Consider the following 18,224-nt stretch of genomic DNA (forward strand, 5'->3'; position numbering starts at 1 on the left):
GTCTACTACATCAGCTCTTTGTTCCTCCGTCATCCCGGCTCTCGGTGCAGATGGAGATGAATATTCTGGAGGAACCCAATACCCTGCTAACAGCTGATGAGATGGAACGTCAGATGAAGGAGGCAGCCATTTCTGGGCCCGGTGATGGTGGGCGCCTGGCCAGGCCATGATCTGAGGCGATCCGCAGAATGTTACATTGTATCACTGGCTGCAGACTAAGACTTCTCTCCATAGCGACGTCTGTCGATCGCTCATTATATGATTGTGCTGTGTGTGATTTGTCGCCGGCTCAGCACCGCGTCCAACATGGTTGACTACGCGCCAACTCCCAAAAATGTCCTATTGTTAGTGAGCCAGGCGGCCATGAGAATAGGAAGGAAGATTACACCAGAGACTAATAAGGGGTCAACGAGGCGACCGCAGAGCGCGCAGCCGTGACCGTCCTCAGCCGCGCAACCTGCCAAGCACTGATTGGAGAATTTATAGAATAAGGAACAACATGTCTGGAATTACTGGCGAAACAGTGACAAACCTGCCCGAATAATCCCGAAATAAGATAGATATAGGGGCAGTATTATAGTAGTTATATTCTTGTACATAGGGGCAGTATTATAGTAGTTATATTCATGTACATAGGGGCAGTATTATAGTAGTTATATTCTTATACATAGGAGCAGTATTATAGTAGTTATATTCTTGTACATAGGGGCAGTATTATAGTAGTTATATTCTTGTACATAGGGGCAGTATTATAGTAGTTATATTCTTATACATAGGGGCAGTATTATAGTAGTTATATTCTTGTACATAGGGGCAGTATTATAGTAGTTATATTCTTATACATAGGAGCAGTATTATAATAGTTATATTCTTGTACATAGTGGCAGCATTATAGTAGTTATATTCTTGTACATAGGAGCAGTATTATAGTAGTTATATTCCTGTACATAGGAGCAGTATTATAGTAGTTATATTCTTGTACATAGGAGCAGTATTATAGTAGTTATATTCTTGTACATAGGAACATTATTATAGTAGTTATATTCTTGTACATAGGGGCAGTATTATAGTAGTTATATTCTTGTACATAGAAGCGGTATTATAGTAGTTATATTCTTGTACATAGGGACAGTATTATAGTAGTTATATTCTTGTACATAGGAGCAGTATTATAGTAGTTATATTCTTGTACATAGGGGGCAGTATTATAGTAGTTATATTCCTGTACATAGGGGGCAGTATTATAGTAGTTATATTCTTGTACATAGGAGCAGTATTATAGTAGTTACATTCTTGTACATAGGAGCAGTATTATAGTAGTTATATTCTTGTACATAGGGAGCAGTATTATAGTAGTTATATTCTTGTACATAGGAGCAGTATTATAGTAGTTATATTCTTGTACATAGGAGCAGTATTATAGTAGTTATATTCTTGTACATAGGGGGCAGTATTATAGTAGTTATATTCTTGTACATAGGGGCAGTATTATAGTAGTTATATTCTTGTACATAGGGGGCAGTATTATAGTAGTTATATTCTTGTACATAGGGGCAGTATTATAATAGTTATATTCTTGTACATAGTGGCAGTATTATAGTAGTTATATTCTTGTACATAGGGGGCAGTATTATAGTAGTTATATTCTTGTACATAGGAGCAGTATTATAATAGTTATATTCTTGTACATAGTGGCAGTATTATAGTAGTTATATTCTTGTACATAGGAGCAGTATTATAGTAGTTATATTCCTGTACATAGGAGCAGTATTATAGTAGTTATATTCTTGTACATAGGAGCAGTATTATAGTAGTTATATTCTTGTACATAGGAACATTATTATAGTAGTTATATTCTTGTACATAGGGGCAGTATTATAGTAGTTATATTCTTGTACATAGGAGCAGTATTATAGTAGTTATATTCTTGTACATAGGGACAGTATTATAGTAGTTATATTCTTGTACATAGGAGCAGTATTATAGTAGTTATATTCTTGTACATAGGGGGCAGTATTATAGTAGTTATATTCTTGTACTAAGGGGCAGTATTATAGTAGTTATATTCTTGTACATAGGAGCAGTATTATAGTAGTTACATATTCTTGTACATAGGGGGCAGTATTATAGTAGTTATATTCTTGTACATAGGGGGCAGTATTATAGTAGTTATATTCTTGTACATAGGAGCAGTATTATAGTAGTTACATTCTTGTACATAGGGGCAGTATTATAGGAGTTATATTCTTGTACATAGGAGCAGTATTATAGTAGTTATATTCTTGTACATAGGAGCAGTATTATAGTAGTTATATTCTTGTACATAGGAGCAGTATTATAGTAGTTATATTCTTGTACACAGGGGCAGTATTATAGTAGTTATATTCTTGTACATAGGGGCAGTATTATAGTAGTTACATTCTTGTACATAGGAGCAGTATTATAATAGTTATATTCTTGTACATAGGAGCAGTATTATAGTAGTTATATTCTTGTACATAGGAGCAGTATTATAGTAGTTATATTCTTGTACATAGGGGCAGTATTATAGTAGTTATATTCTTGTACATAGGAGCAGTATTATAGTAGTTATATTCTTGTACATAGGAGCAGTATTATAGTAGTTATATTCTTGTACATAGTGGCAGTATTATAGTAGTTATATTCTTGTACATAGGGGCAGTATTATAGTAGTTATATTCTTGTACATAGGGGGCAGTATTATAGTAGTTATATTCTTGTACATAGGAGCAGTATTATAATAGTTATATTCTTGTACATAGGAGCAGTATTATAGTAGTTATATTCCTGTACATAGGGGCAGTATTATAGTAGTTATATTCTTGTACATAGGAGCAGTATTATAGTAGTTATATTCTTGTACATAGGGGCAGTATTATAGTAGTTATATTATTGTACATAGGGGCAGTATTATAGTAGTTATATTCTTGTACATAGGGGCAGTATTATAGTAGTTATATTCTTGTACATAGGAGCAGTATTATAGTAGTTATATTCTTGTACATAGGGGCAGTATTATAGTAGTTATATTATTGTACATAGGGGCAGTATTATAGTAGTTATATTCTTGTACATAGGGGCAGTATTATAGTAGTTATATTCTTGTACATAGGAGCAGTATTATAGTAGTTATATTCTTGTACATAGGAGCAGTATTATAATAGTTATATTCTTGTACATAGGAGCAGTATTATAGTAGTTATATTCTTGTACATAGGAGCAGTATTATAGTAGTTATATTCTTGTACATAGGGGCAGTATTATAGTAGTTATATTCTTGTACATAGGAGCAGTATTATAGTAGTTATATTCTTGTACATAGGGGCAGTATTATAGTAGTTATATTCTTGTACATAGGAGCAGTATTATAGTAGTTATATTCTTGTACATAGGGGCAATTTTTATTATAAAACCAAACATAAATACAATTATAATAAAAACAAAAATCACCCAATCTTACAAAACACAAATCACTTAGGTTATATACACACCAAGTACTAAACAGTCAGGTCATATTCATAAATAAATTAAAGTGTCCACACCTGGAGGGAGAAGAAAATTAAACAAAACAAAACAATAAATATATATATCATCATATTTCCTAACTGAAATTTATGTTCCTCCATAACTTATTGTTTCTCGGACTCCTTCCAACTTCTAGCGATTTTATCCACCGGAGTTCTGATATAACCTGACCAGCCGCAGCGGTGTGATCAAACAGCTCATTGTGCAGTGACACCCGGGTTCTCATGTGCCAATGATAGTATTTAATGACACTTATTATAATCTACATCGTCTCTCTGTCGATGTTACTAACAGTGGAGGGGACACCATAGATTATGTCAGGATATTTTAGGGTCCGCAGTCTGGGGATTTTTAGACTATCTGACACTTCCTCCCAGATCTTCCTCCCTCCCCAGCAATCACATATAAAGTGCTCCATAGTCTCCTCCTGCTGACAACCAAGGGGACAATTCCAATCAGAGACACTCAGATGTTTCAGGTTCCCCCTGACAAAGAGCCGACTATGCAGTGAAAGCCAAGTGACATCAAACAGTTTAGGAGGAAGTCGTTTCCCGTTTAGGAACCTAAGGCTTTCCTGCAGGGTGGTGGTGACACAATCTCTCAGGGCCATTGGAGAGTAGAAGAAAGTCCTACATACATGAGCATATATGTCTCTTCTCGTACTCCTCTCAGTGTAAGACTTCTCCAGTCCCCACCTCCTAACACACTTCAGACCGTAATCCAGATACTGGGGGAGGTGGTCACCTGTCCATCTCCTCCTCTTGAGACTGCCGCCTCGCACCCAAGATTCTGCAAAAGGCATTATCCAGTACCTGATACTATTTACCCACAGGGAGCTACTGTTTGAGTCCATGTTCCCAAAATTTACCTTTAGAAACAAGGAGTCAAAGAAAACCCTTGGATTCAACATATCCAGTCCACCCTCTCTCCGCCGTAGGTACGTTATTCCCCTCTTTATTAGGTTCAACCTATTCCCCCACAAGAGCTGGAAGAACAGGCTGAAGAACCTCGCTGAGAAAGATTCTGGCAAAGGGAAAATGACAGAGACATACAAGAAAACAGGGACCAGGTAAGTCTTCAACATTGCGACCCTTTCTCTGTAGGTCAGCCTCCAGTTCTTCCATCGCTGAACCTTTGCATTTCCGGTTTCCAATTTCTCCTCCCAATTTAGCATGGCATTATCATCCCTCCCAAATTTAACCCCTAGGATCTTAATATGGGTGGAGGCTTTGGCAAACTGCTGCAGATCAAAGCTGGGATCAGTATCTAATGTCCACAGAGCTTGACTCTTCTCAAGCTTGACCAGAGACCCGGAGGCCTCTGAGTAACTTCTGATAGACGCAGATAACATCTGCACCTCTCGAGGATTAGAGATCACCAACGTCACATCATCCGCATAGGCAACAACATTCAGAGGCAGGCAATGGGGGACCGGCACCCCCTGAAAATCGCACTCCTGCAGTGACCTCAGAAACGGGTCTAGGGCAAAAACATACAGGAGAGGACTCAGTGGGCAACCCTGTCTCACCCCTGCCTCAACTCCAAAAGTGTCACCCTGCCAACCATTAATCAGGGGAAAGCTCACCGCCTCTCTGTACAATGTCTTCAGCCAATCCACAAATTGTCCCGGAATACCGTACTTTGACAAAGTGGCCCACAGATAGTCATGATCAACCCTGTCAAAGGCTTTAGCCTGGTCCAGACTAACAATATATTTCCCACACCGCAGAGCTTTACATCTCTCAAACATCTCCCGTATCGAGATGACTGCTCCAGAGATGTTCCGCCCTTTTACTGTGCCAAACTGAGAGCCTGCCAACAGTGCTGGGGACAAACAGACTAATCTAGAAAACAGGATCTTTGCTAGAATCTTCCTGTCCACATTCAAGAGGGCAATCGGCCTCCAGTTCTTGATGTCGCTCGGCTCTTTACCTTTAGACAGCAGAATCAACGAGGACACTCTCATGGATGGAGGCATCAGGTGATTTCCTAGACAACTTTTATACACATCCACCAGGATTGGAGCCAGGAGGTCTCTGAATTTCTTATAAAATTCTGCTGTTATGCCATCTGGACCTGGTGCCTTCTTCAGATGTAATTTATCAATAGCCTCCTTAACTTCCTCCACCGTTAACTCTGCTGTCAAAGGAGAAAAGTCCAGATCATTAGTATCAGGCACAGGAGTTGCCTCCAAGAATTGAGCCATCTTATCTTTATCCAAAACTTTCCTCTGAAACAAGTCAGCATAGTAAGATCCCACCACCTCCAGGATACCCTCCCGTGAATCCTGCAATACACCCTGGAAGTTAGTGAGACCCGTGACCATTTTTTTGACTACCCTCTCCCTGCAATTCTCAAAGGGATCAGGGGCCCCTAAGGACCCATAATCCCGTTCAAGAATCAGGGAGGTATACCTACTATACTGATACTGCCTTATCTCAGATTTCAGTCGGTCGATCTTCACTTTGTCATCCCCGCCCGCCGAATATAGTGACTCCAATTCTTTACGCAGCTTTAGGTACTGGCTATACTTATTCCTCCATTTATTAACTGACAGTCTCTTTAAGAGGGATCTGATATCCTCCTTGACGTCCTCCCACCAGTCGGTCATGTTGTCATAGAAGTCAACCCTATCCAGATGAAGCTGGATAAGGGAGTAGACACGACTTTGAACATAAGCATCATCCAGGAGACTGGAATTGAGCCTCCACAACCCTCTACCGATGTCTGGACGATTAGAGGTCCCCAGACTGAAGCACAAGGCAAGGTGATCTGAGTAAGGGACGACCTTCTCACTCAGGGTGCCGACAGCCTCAGTAGGACTTACAAAAGCAAAATCTATCCTACTGCTCCTGTTGGAACATGAATACGTGAAATTTGGCTGTCGACCTCCCTGTGCGAAAACGTCAGTCAGTCCAGCCTGCATTATAATGTTATGTAGGACCTTACCGTCCCTGGTCACTGTCCTGCCCGAGGAACTGTCACCTGATGTCAGTATGGCATTAAAATCCCCTGCCATCACCACCGGAAGAGAAGTGAAGAGGTAAGGCTTAACGTTATTAAAAAACTGAATCCTGTCAGTCACTGTCTGTGGCCCATAGATGTTAATAAGCCGGAGTCGCCTACCATGAATAGTGACTTCCAGGACCAAACATCTTCCCATGACCACCTCCGTCATCCTATGCACAGTCACATCATTGGTTTTAAACAGGACAGCGACTCCGGCGTAAGGCTCCACAGCCAGTGACCAGAAAGAAGGACCGGACCGCCATTCCCTCTCAGCCTCTCTCATAAGCCCCACAGATGTCAGTCGTGTCTCCTGCAGGAATATGACATCGGTGTCCAGATGTGTGAGATGTTCATACACCACATGTCTCGTCCTCCTTGCCTTAATACTATTCACATTACTTGAAGTTAGTGTTAATGAGAACCCCGCCATCACTACACAATAGAGAAGGAGCAAAGTAACTGCCATCATCATGAGTCAGGGATGTTCTGTCCACCACTGGTGTCCATGACAGACTCTACCTGAGGGTCCACAGATAAAGGCTTCCGCTTTGACGGAGGGTGGTCCTCTATGTCCCTGTCACACTCTGCATCAACTTTCCTCAACTCTGTCTCATAATCATCATCATTAGACTCCGATAAAACTCCATACTTGTTGGACACAACCATCACTCCTGCAGAATTCTGAAGTTTCCTAGTAGCTCTCTGACTGGTGTCATATTCTACCTCAGGTTTACGGGAGGATGTGCTCTTTTTCTTCCTTTTATTAAGATTGATGCTCCAGTCATCAGATACAGACAGTGATGCTGAGGGGGGGGACACCTGAGGCTGCTGGACCTCCATGTTCCCCTCTGCACCCTCTATACCCTGCTTCTGTGGTGTTACATGAGTGGACTCCTGTTGGGCATCTGGGCTGGTCACCATCTCTCCTGACATTAAATCCTCCCCCTCATGTGCCCCTGCCACCACATCCTCATCCTCCTGAGCCTCTGCCCCTGCCAGTACAGCCTCATCAGGGAAGACTCTGCAGATATTATGCCAGGCGTCTGGACAGTCCCTGTGAGGGTGGCCCATCTTACCGCAGAGGTTACATCTAACATCCCGGCAATCCACAGCGACGTGGCCGATTTCCCCACACAGGCTGCACTTCACCACAGTACAGGCGTTAGCCAGATGACCCCTGCCACCACATTTGAAGCACTTTCTGGGCTGCCCGGGGTAATAACATCTTCCCTTCTCCCTCCCAATGAAGAAGGAGTTGGGTAAGTGGGCAGTAATGTTATTAAATTGCCGCAGTTTCACCACAGCTTTCCACCCCATTGTCCAGATACCATCCTCATCTCTGACCTTGGAGAGTCCAGAGGCGAGGTCACAGTGTCTCCGGAGCCACACCTCGATGTCCTGTGGTGGAACGGCCTCATTCCAGAAGGTGATATTTACCGTGACAGTGTCCGGCCTGGAGATAGGAACCAAAATAAATTTATTCCAGCCTTCAGAGTCTCTGAACCTGGGGTAATTGGCCCAGAACCTGTCCAGGTCACACTGCAGCTTGAAACTGACCTCGTAGCCCTGCCTGTCCTGAAGGTTAGACACCGCCAGTATCTCGTTTGCCACAAACCCCATCTGGCCGCATAGTAGCTCTCTCACCACATACCTGCGCTGTGGCAGATCCTCCTTGGCACCTATGTATTTAAACCGCACCACATTAATGCGCTTAAATGTCTGGCCGGTATACCTGGCGCTGGAAGTGAAGGATGGGGCGCCGCGGCTCCAGGCATTCCTGGGGGGCACCTGCCGGGTCACACTGGGCTGACTGACAGGGAGAGGGTCTGCAGCAGGGGGGGCTGCCACACTTTGTGGACTAGATGGTAAAGGGGGATAGTCACACATATCATGCACATTATCATTAGCAGCATCATTATCATCAGACAGTGCAACGTCCATGACAGGATGTGAAACCCCTCCAACCCCCGACCCCCTGGGCACAACATCACCAGCCCCAGTCTGTGCCTCAGCCTCATCAGCACAGTCTCACATATACAGTCTTGCTCCTGCGTGGGGCATTCTGGGACCTGTGGTGCCTCTGCTGGAGTCTGAAGTGCATGCTCCTGTTCACACTCAGCTGCCTCAGCAGCACAAACAGTCTCACATATACAGTCTTGCTCCTGCATGGGGCATTCTGGGACCTGTGGTGCCTCTGCTGGAGTCTGCAGTGCATGCTCCTGTTCACACTCAGCTGCCTCAGCAGCACAGTCTCATATATACAGTCCTGCTCCTGCATGGGGCATTCTGGGACCTGTGGTGCCTCTGCTGGAGTCTGAAGTGCATGCTCCTGTTCACACTCAGCTGCCTCAGCAGCACAAACAGTCTCATATATACAGTCCTGCTCCTGCGTGGGGCATTCTGGGACCTGTGGTGCCTCTGCTGGGGTCTGAAGTGCATGCTCCTGTTCACACTCAGCTGCTTGCTGCGGCAGTTTTTTCCCCTCCTGGAAGCAGAAGCGGGCAGCCTGTAACACTGGCCGTGTCCGCTGCTGGGGGGTCCCGGTCTCTACAGCACAGTCCTGCTTATAGGAGGCGCACCGCTCGCGGTTCCTGTAGGTCTCTGCCAGGGGCCCCATGCCCTCCAGCACAGATTCAATGTCCTGCACAACACTTGCCAGCTGTACCCCCAGTGTGTTCAGTCTCAGGTCATAGGCATCATTACCGGCAGGATTAATGACCTTTAGGCTATAGATAAAGTCTACCTCCATTTGCAGCGCTTTTTTTGCTGCTGTAACTCACCCAGTTTTCTGACCAGTCCCGGTATCTCGTCCGCTAGCTGCAGCTCGGGTGCACGTGCCGGCTGCACAGCTTTACTCTTCACCACGGGTGCAGGGGTTTTGAACACTGTCTTGTTCGGTTCCACCACAGATGGCTTTGTGGCTCCTCGGCTGGGTGCAGGCTCCGCAGCAGGTTTATCGCTGCCACCTGATTGTGACCGGGTGCGTCCTGACAGCGCCACACTGCCATGTTGCTGCAAGTTCTCCTGGATAGTCTGTCTTTCCAAAGACGTCCGTCTCTGCCTGGAAGCAGGAGAGGTGATCTGCACACCTGAGGCCGATCTCACCTGTGCTCCAGGCAGGGGCTGCTTACTGACCGGGGAGTTACAGGACTTCATACTGTGCTGGGTAACATCACTCACCAACACTTTACCTTCTGGCTTCTTTGCTGGACTTGGAGGAGATTTTCCTCCCAAAACTTTACTGGCAGATTTTTCCTCTTTCACAGAATTGCTGCAGCTTTGGCTCGCTGCATTCACCGGTCTCACAGTGACTTTGGGATTAGCATTCCCATTCAGAGAAGCCTGGGAGCCTTGTCCCAGTGTAGGCCGAGAAGCCTGGGCCTTGCCTGGGGAGCTTCCCCGCCCAGGGTGGCCCCTCCCTGGGCTTGCTCCAGACATCAGGAGAGCTACCAACACACAACCTCACAGCTAGGAGGCAGTATTATAGTAGTTATATTCTTGTACATAGGGGCAGTATTATAGTAGTTATATTCTTGTACATAGGAGCAGTATTATAGTAGTTATATTCCTGTACATAGGGAGCAGTATTATAGTAGTTATATTCTTGTATATAGGAGCAGTATTATAGTAGTTATATTCTTGTACATAGGAGCAGTATTATAGTAGTTATATTCTTGTACATAGGGGCAGTATTATAGTAGTTATATTCTTGTACATAGGGAGCAGTATTATAGTAGTTATATTCTTGTACATAGGAGCAGTATTATAGTAGTTATATTCCTGTACATAGGGAGCAGTATTATAGTAGTTATATTCTTGTACATAGGGGCAGTATTATAGTAGTTATATTCTTGTACATAGGGGCAGTATTATAGTAGTGATATTCTTGTACATAGGGAGCAGTATTATAGTAGTTATATTCTTGTACATAGGGGCAGTATTATAGTAGTTATATTCTTGTACATAGGGGCAGTATTATAGTAGTGATATTCTTGTACATAGGGAGCAGTATTATAGTAGTTATATTCTTGTACATAGGGGCAGTATTATAGTAGTTATATTCTTGTACATAGGGGCAGTATTATAGTAGTTATATTCTTGTACATAGGGGCAGTATTATAGTAGTTATATTCTTGTACATAGGAGCAGTATTATAGTAGTTATATTCTTGTACATAGGGGCAGTATTATAGTAGTTATATTCTTGTACATAGGAGCAGTATTATAGTAGTTATATTCTTGTACATAGGGGGCAGTATTATAGTAGTTATATTCTTGTACATAGGGGCAGTATTATAGTAGTTATATTCTTATACATAGGGGCAGTATTATAGTAGTTATATTCTTGTACATAGGAGCAGTATTATAGTAGTTATATTCTTGTACATAGGGGCAGTATTATAGTAGTTATATTCTTGTACATAGGGAGCAGTATTATAGTAGTTATATTCTTGTACATAGGGGGCAGTATTATAGTAGTTATATTCTTGTACATAGGAGCAGTATTATAGTAGTTATATTCTTGTATATAGGAGCAGTATTATAGCAGTTATATTCTTGTACATAGGGGCAGTATTATAGTAGTTATATTCCTGTACATAGGGGCAGTATTATAGTAGTTATATTCTTGTACATAGGAGCAGTATTATAGTAGTTATATTCTTGTACATAGGGGGCAGTATTATAGTAGTTATATTCTTGTATATAGGAGCAGTATTATAGCAGTTATATTCTTGTACATAGGGGCAGTATTATAGTAGTTATATTCCTGTACATAGGAGCAGTATTATAGTAGTTATATTCTTGTACATAGGAGCAGTATTATAGTAGTTATATTCTTGTACATAGGAGCAGTATTATAGTAGTTATATTCTTGTACATAGGAGCAGTATTATAGTAGTTATATTCTTGTACATAGGGGGCAGTATTATAGTAGTTATATTCTTGTATATAGGAGCAGTATTATAGCAGTTATATTCTTGTACATAGGGGCAGTATTATAGTAGTTATATTCCTGTACATAGGGGCAGTATTATAGTAGTTATATTCTTGTACATAGGAGCAGTATTATAGTAGTTATATTCTTGTACATAGGGGGCAGTATTATAGTAGTTATATTCTTGTACATAGGGGGCAGTATTATAGTAGTTATATTCTTGTATATAGGAGCAGTATTATAGCAGTTATATTCTTGTACATAGGGGCAGTATTATAGTAGTTATATTCCTGTACATAGGAGCAGTATTATAGTAGTTATATTCTTGTACATAGGAGCAGTATTATAGTAGTTATATTCTTGTACATAGGAGCAGTATTATAGTAGTTATATTCTTGTACATAGGAGCAGTATTATAGTAGTTATATTCTTGTACATAGGGGGCAGTATTATAGTAGTTATATTCTTGTATATAGGAGCAGTATTATAGCAGTTATATTCTTGTACATAGGGGCAGTATTATAGTAGTTATATTCCTGTACATAGGGGCAGTATTATAGTAGTTATATTCTTGTACATAGGAGCAGTATTATAGTAGTTATATTCTTGTACATAGGGGGCAGTATTATAGTAGTTATATTCTTGTACATAGGGGGCAGTATTATAGTAGTTATATTCTTGTATATAGGAGCAGTATTATAGCAGTTATATTCTTGTACATAGGGGCAGTATTATAGTAGTTATATTCCTGTACATAGGAGCAGTATTATAGTAGTTATATTCTTGTACATAGGAGCAGTATTATAGTAGTTATATTCTTGTACATAGGAGCAGTATTATAGTAGTTATATTCTTGTACATAGGAGCAGTATTATAGTAGTTATATTCTTGTACATAGGGGCGGTTTTATAGCGGTTATATTGTTCTAGTCTTTGAAAGTCTTTGAGACTTTGCGCTGCTTGTCGCGGGGTCCTACCCAGTATTACATAGTCAACAGACGGATTGATGAGGAAAGAGTCCCAAAAAACCTTTATTGCGTGCAAACCGAAATGTCCATAAAAACATTCACCACATAGAGGATAAAATAGTCCAGGAACACAGACAGTCTTGTAATGGGATATATGCTCCAACAGATGAGTCACAATCTTCCGCTTAGAGCTTGATGCGGCAGTGCGGCTCCAGATACTTCTCCGTATAGGGCTCCTCCCCCAGTATTTCCAGGGTTTCTCCAAGTCTCTCTGGGATCCTGCCCTTAGCATCAGCATCCCACAAAGGATCAATCTAAGGCTGCTTTCACACTAGCGTCGGTTGGGGCCGACGTACCGACGCATGCAATGAAAGAAAAGCACAACGGGGGCAGCGGAAGCAGTCTTACGACACTTCCGCTGCCCCATTGTAAGGTCCGGGGAGGATGGGGCGGAGTTTTGGCCGCGCATGCGCGGTTGAAAATGGCAGACATGACGCGCAGAAAAAGTTACATGTAACGTTTTTTGTGCTGACGGTCCGCCAAAACACGACGTGTGGCAATGTGTCGCAATGCGTCGGTAATGTAAGTCTGTGGGGAAAAAACGCATCCTGCAGACAACTTTGCAGGATGCGTTTTTTTCTCCTGAACGACGCATTGCGACGTATTGCAAACGACGCTAGTATGAAATTAGCCTTACTCGTCTCTCCTCTCAGAAGGATAGAAAATCCCTCTTTATGCCCACATCTGTGGTTCAGGTCATCATCCACAGGTCAGGGGAAGATGGAATGAGTTTAACTCTCATTGTTTGAGTATTTAATCAATTTTCATAGTTCGTCTTTTTTCCTCTGTTTTGCAGGTCAACAAACTATCTAGCCTTGTAAAATGTGTGATTAACATATTAACAAACATCTATTGCTCAATTACCCTGCATCTCTGTCATCCAAGATAACAGACAATAAGTTACAACAAACATCAACAGTCAATGTTAAAGGGTCATATAAGCAACAGTCTGCATTTCTTGACCTATTGAAAATAGACATCTGGATAATTAATATTAAAAGGATTGTCCACTACTAGGGAAACCCCTTCTTAAACTACACGATCGGCCCTTATAAACAAAAATAAAGCTTGCACTCACCTCCCATGCAGGTGCCGTTCCTGAGGTGTCGGCACTCACTCTCCCTGGGAATGTGATGCGGTGGACTGACATGTGACGCCGGCACCCAATCAGCACTGGCGTCATTGACTCCGCCTTCACATAAACTGCACAAGAACAGGAAGCCGGGGACCAGCCGCTTCATGTTCAGTTTGTCTAGAGGCGGGGACAGTGACGCCAGTGCTGATTGGGTGCTGGGCTCACGTGTCACAATACCGCATAAAAGCCCTGGGACTGCGAGTGCCGAAGCCACGGAAACGGCTCCTACACGGGAGGTGAGTACAGGCTTTATTATTTTACCGGGGCTGAACATGTAGCTTAAGGGAATGACCTAGTAGTGGGTATCTCCTTTTAAATGCTGTGTCGTCACATTAGATGGGATACACAGACTGATACAGAGCAACAAGACAACACTCCTAAAATCAGTAAAAATATGAACAGTGACAGAATGATACCCCACACACCGTAGCACACCGTCACACTGTTGTAGGGATTATATCTATTAAAGGGAGCTGAATGTAGCAGGCAGAAACTTTATTCTCTCCGAGAGCATTCGGTGTCAGTCACAGGGGCGGGGCTGGTTCAGTCACTGCTCTGAGTATACAGAGACTGCTGTAACCGCCCCCGGCCCTGACTGACAGCCGGCCACACTGTAGAGCCAGTGTCAGTCACAGGGGCGGGGCTGGTTCAGTCACTGCTCCGAGTATACAGAGACTGCTGTAACCACCCCCGGCCCTGACTGACAGCCGGCCACACTGTAGAGCCAGTGTCAGTCACAGGGGCGGGGCTGGTTCAGTCACTGCTCTGAGTATACAGAGACTGCTGTAACCGCCCCCGGCCCTGACTGACAGCCGGCCACACTGTAGAGCCAGTGTCAGTCACAGGGGCGGGGCTGGTTCAGTCACTGCTCCGAGTATACAGAGACTGCTGTAACCACCCCCGGCCCTGACTGACAGCCGGCCACAGCCGGCTTTGAGTACACAGCCGGCTTTGAGTACACAGAGGCCACTATAACCACCCCCGGTCTTGGCTGACAGCCGGCCACAATGTAGAGCCAGTGTCAGTCATAGGGGCGGGGCTGGTTCATTCACTGCTCTGAGTATACAGAGGCCACTATAACCACCCCCGGCCCTGACTGACAGCCGGCCACAATGTAGAGCCAGTGTCAGTCATAAGGGCGGGGCTGGTTCAGTCACTGCTCTGAGTACACAGAGGCCACTATAACCGCCCCGGCCCTGACTGTCAGCCGGCCACAAGGAAGAGCCAGTATCAGTCATAGGGGCGGGGCTGGTTCAGTCACTGCTCTGAGTATACAGAGAAGCTGCTGTAACCGCCCCTGGCCCTGACTGTCAGCCGGCCCCAATGTAGAGCCAGTGTCAGTCATAGGGGCGGGGCTGGTTCAGTCACTGCTCTGAGTATACGAGGTCGCTGTAACCGCCCCCGACCCTGACTGACAGCCGGCCCCAATGTAGAGCCAGTGTTAGTCATAGGGGCGGGGCTGGTTCAGTCACTGCTCTGAGTATACAGAGACTGCTGTAACCGCCCCCGGCCCTGACTGACAGCCGGCCACAATGTACAGCCAGTGTCAGTCTATTTTATCTTCTATTTTATCTTCTGTTTTATCTTCAGTTTTTTCTTCAGTTTTTCCATTTTACAGATGTACTTTTTGTTATTTTCAGGCTGACGGGGAGCGAGCCATTGACAATTCTTCCTCTGACCTCAGAAGTGGAGGGAGCTGCAGAGAAAGCCCATTACAAAATCTGTGACCGACTAAAGCTGGAGAAGAAGCAGCGAAGAATGTGTCGACGAGACCCTGGCGTGGCCGAGACCCTCATGGAGGCCATTAGTATGAGCGCCCAGGAGTGCGAGTATCAATTCCACTTTGAACGCTGGAACTGTACTTTAGAAGGACGTTATCGGGCCAGTCTGCTGAAGCAAGGTGCGCTGCTCCCCTGGGGATGATCATGGGGCTGACATTGTTAGTGTGTCATTGTCGGCAGCCGCCCCTCCCCCCAGATGATTGGTGAGCGCCGGGTGACATCGTACTCCTGACCCATCCTACAATGATGATAGATACATGATGGGTTTAAGATGAGACCTTCACGTAATGTAAGGAGAAAAAACGAGAAGTCAGAGGTCGCACAATCCATTATCACTTGTATTTTATTTACTAGTGCAAGTTCCCAGGCAACATGGACCCGGCCTGTGCAGATTCTGGGGACTGTGCGCTAACCCTCCAGACACCGGGGACTGTGCGCTAACCCTCCAGACACCGGGGACTGTGCGCTAACCCTCCAGACACCGGGGACTGTGCGCTAACCCTCCAGACACCGGGGACTGTGCGCTAACCCTCCAGACACCGGGGACTGTGCGCTAACCCTCCAGACACCGGGGACTGTGCGCTAACCCTCCAGACACCGGGGACTGTGCGCTAACCCTCCAGACACCGGGGACTGTGCGCTAACCCTCCAGACACCGGGGACTGTGCGCTAACCCTCCAGACACCGGGGACTGTGCGCTAACCCTCCAGACACCGGGGACTGTGCGCTAACCCTCCAGACACCGGGGACTGTGCGCTAACCCTCCAGACACCGGGGACTGTGCGCTAACCCTCCAGACACCGGGGACTGTGCGCTAACCCTCCAGACACCGGGGACTGTGCGCTAACCCTCCAGACACCGGGGACTGTGCGCTAACCCTCCAGACACACCGGGGACTATGCGCTAACCCTCCAGACACACCGGGGACTGTGCGCTAACCCTCCAGACACCGGGGACTGTGCGCTAACCCTCCAGACACCGGGGACTGTGTGCTAACCCTCCAGACACCGGGGACTGTGCGCTAACCCTCCAGACACCGGGGACTGTGCGCTAACCCTCCAGACACCGGGGACTGTGCGCTAACCCTCCAGACACCGGGGACTGTGCGCTAACCCTCCAGACACCGGGGACTGTGCGCTAACCCTCCAGACACCAGGGACTGTGCGCTAACCCTCCAGACACCGGGGACTGTGCGCTAACCCTCCAGACACCGGGGACTGTGCGCTAACCCTCCAGACACCGGGGACTGTGCGCTAACCCTCCAGACACCGGGGACTGTGCGCTAACCCTCCAGACACCGGGGACTGTGCGCTAACCCTCCAGACACCGGGGACTGTGCGCTAACCCTCCAGACACCGGGGACTGTGCGCTAACCCTCCAGACACCGGGGACTGTGCGCTAACCCTCCAGACACCGGGGACTGTGCGCTAACCCTCCAGACACCGGGGACTGTGCGCTAACCCTCCAGACACCGGGGACTGTGCGCTAACCCTCCAGACACACCGGGGACTATGCGCTAACCCTCCAGACACACCGGGGACTGTGCGCTAACCCTCCAGACACACCGGGGACTATGCGCTAACCGTCCAGACACACCGGGGACTGTGCGCTAACCGTCCAGACACACCGGGGACTGTGCGCTAACCCTCCAGACACCGGGGACTGTGCGCTAACCCTCCAGACACCGGGGACTGTGCGCTAACCCTCCAGACACCGGGGACTGTGCGCTAACCCTCCAGACACACCGGGGACTATGCGCTAACCCTCCAGACACACCGGGGACTGTGCGCTAACCCTCCAGACACACCGGGGACTATGCGCTAACCGTCCAGACACACCGGGGACTGTGCGCTAACCGTCCAGACACACCGGGGACTGTGCGCTAACCCTCCAGACACTGGGGACTGTGCGCTAACCCTCCAGACACCGGGGACTGTGCGCTAACCGTCCAGACACACCGGGGACTGTGCGCTAACCGTCCGGACACACCGGGGACTGTGCGCTAACCCTCCAGACTCCGGGGACTGTGCGCTAACCCTCCAGACACCGGGGACTGTGCGCTAACCGTCCAGACACACCGGGGACTGTGCGCTAACCGTCCGGACACACCGGGGACTGTGCGCTAACCGTCCGGACACACCGGGGACTGTGTCCTAACCCTCCAGACTCCGGGGACTGTGCCCTAACCCTCCAGACTCCGGGAACTGTGCGCTAACCGTCCAGACACCGGGGACTGGAGCACGACATCTGCAGATAATAGCCTTTTGTGTTGACCTCGTGCATGCAGTGGCATCCGCTGCACCTCTCTGACAATGCGCTGCACTAGATTTGGTTTTGATCTGTATGAAAGTTTCCAGCAGAGATTACTCTGAAGAGATGAGTTGAAGCTTTGGATGTGACTGGAGGACAGATGACAGTGGACGGATCTCCTATGTAACCTATGAGCGGTGCGACGTCCTGCAGATTCTTTGTGACTTCCTTTCAGTGCAGAGTGTGGAGTGACAGCTGTGAATATTAATCTGGTCCAGGCTGAAGGAACACCTGGAAGAAGCTCCGCGCTGCAGGGGGCACAATTGTCTCACCACTGATGTCGGTGCAAGAGCATGTGATGCACAGCCGCCTCCAGCTGCAGGGTGTAAAGTCACCTCCAGAGCTGCGCTCATTATTCTGATATTTCATCAGAGCCCTGTGGTCAGTGTCGTCCGGGGCCGTGTATGGTCAGTGTAATCCCGGGCCGTGTATGGTCAGTATAGTCCGGGGCCCCGTGTGGTTAGTATAGTCCGGGGCCCCG

The 18,224-nt window shown here is 46.1% G+C and overlaps 1 protein-coding gene across 2 annotated transcripts in view; it reads left to right on the forward strand.

The window, feature by feature from the left end:
- Positions 1 to 18,224, forward strand: part of WNT9A (Wnt family member 9A) — a 161,271-nt gene that overhangs the window by 102,676 nt on the left and 40,371 nt on the right. For both annotated transcript variants that reach the window (XM_077267816.1, XM_077267817.1), the window contains one exon: positions 15,293 to 15,552. In XM_077267816.1, the coding sequence (XP_077123931.1) occupies positions 15,293 to 15,552 (260 nt within the window). The remainder of the gene's footprint in view (positions 1 to 15,292; positions 15,553 to 18,224) is intronic.

Source organism: Ranitomeya variabilis, chromosome 6 (genome assembly GCF_051348905.1).
Source record: "Ranitomeya variabilis isolate aRanVar5 chromosome 6, aRanVar5.hap1, whole genome shotgun sequence".
Classification (NCBI taxonomy): Eukaryota; Metazoa; Chordata; class Amphibia; order Anura; family Dendrobatidae; genus Ranitomeya; species Ranitomeya variabilis.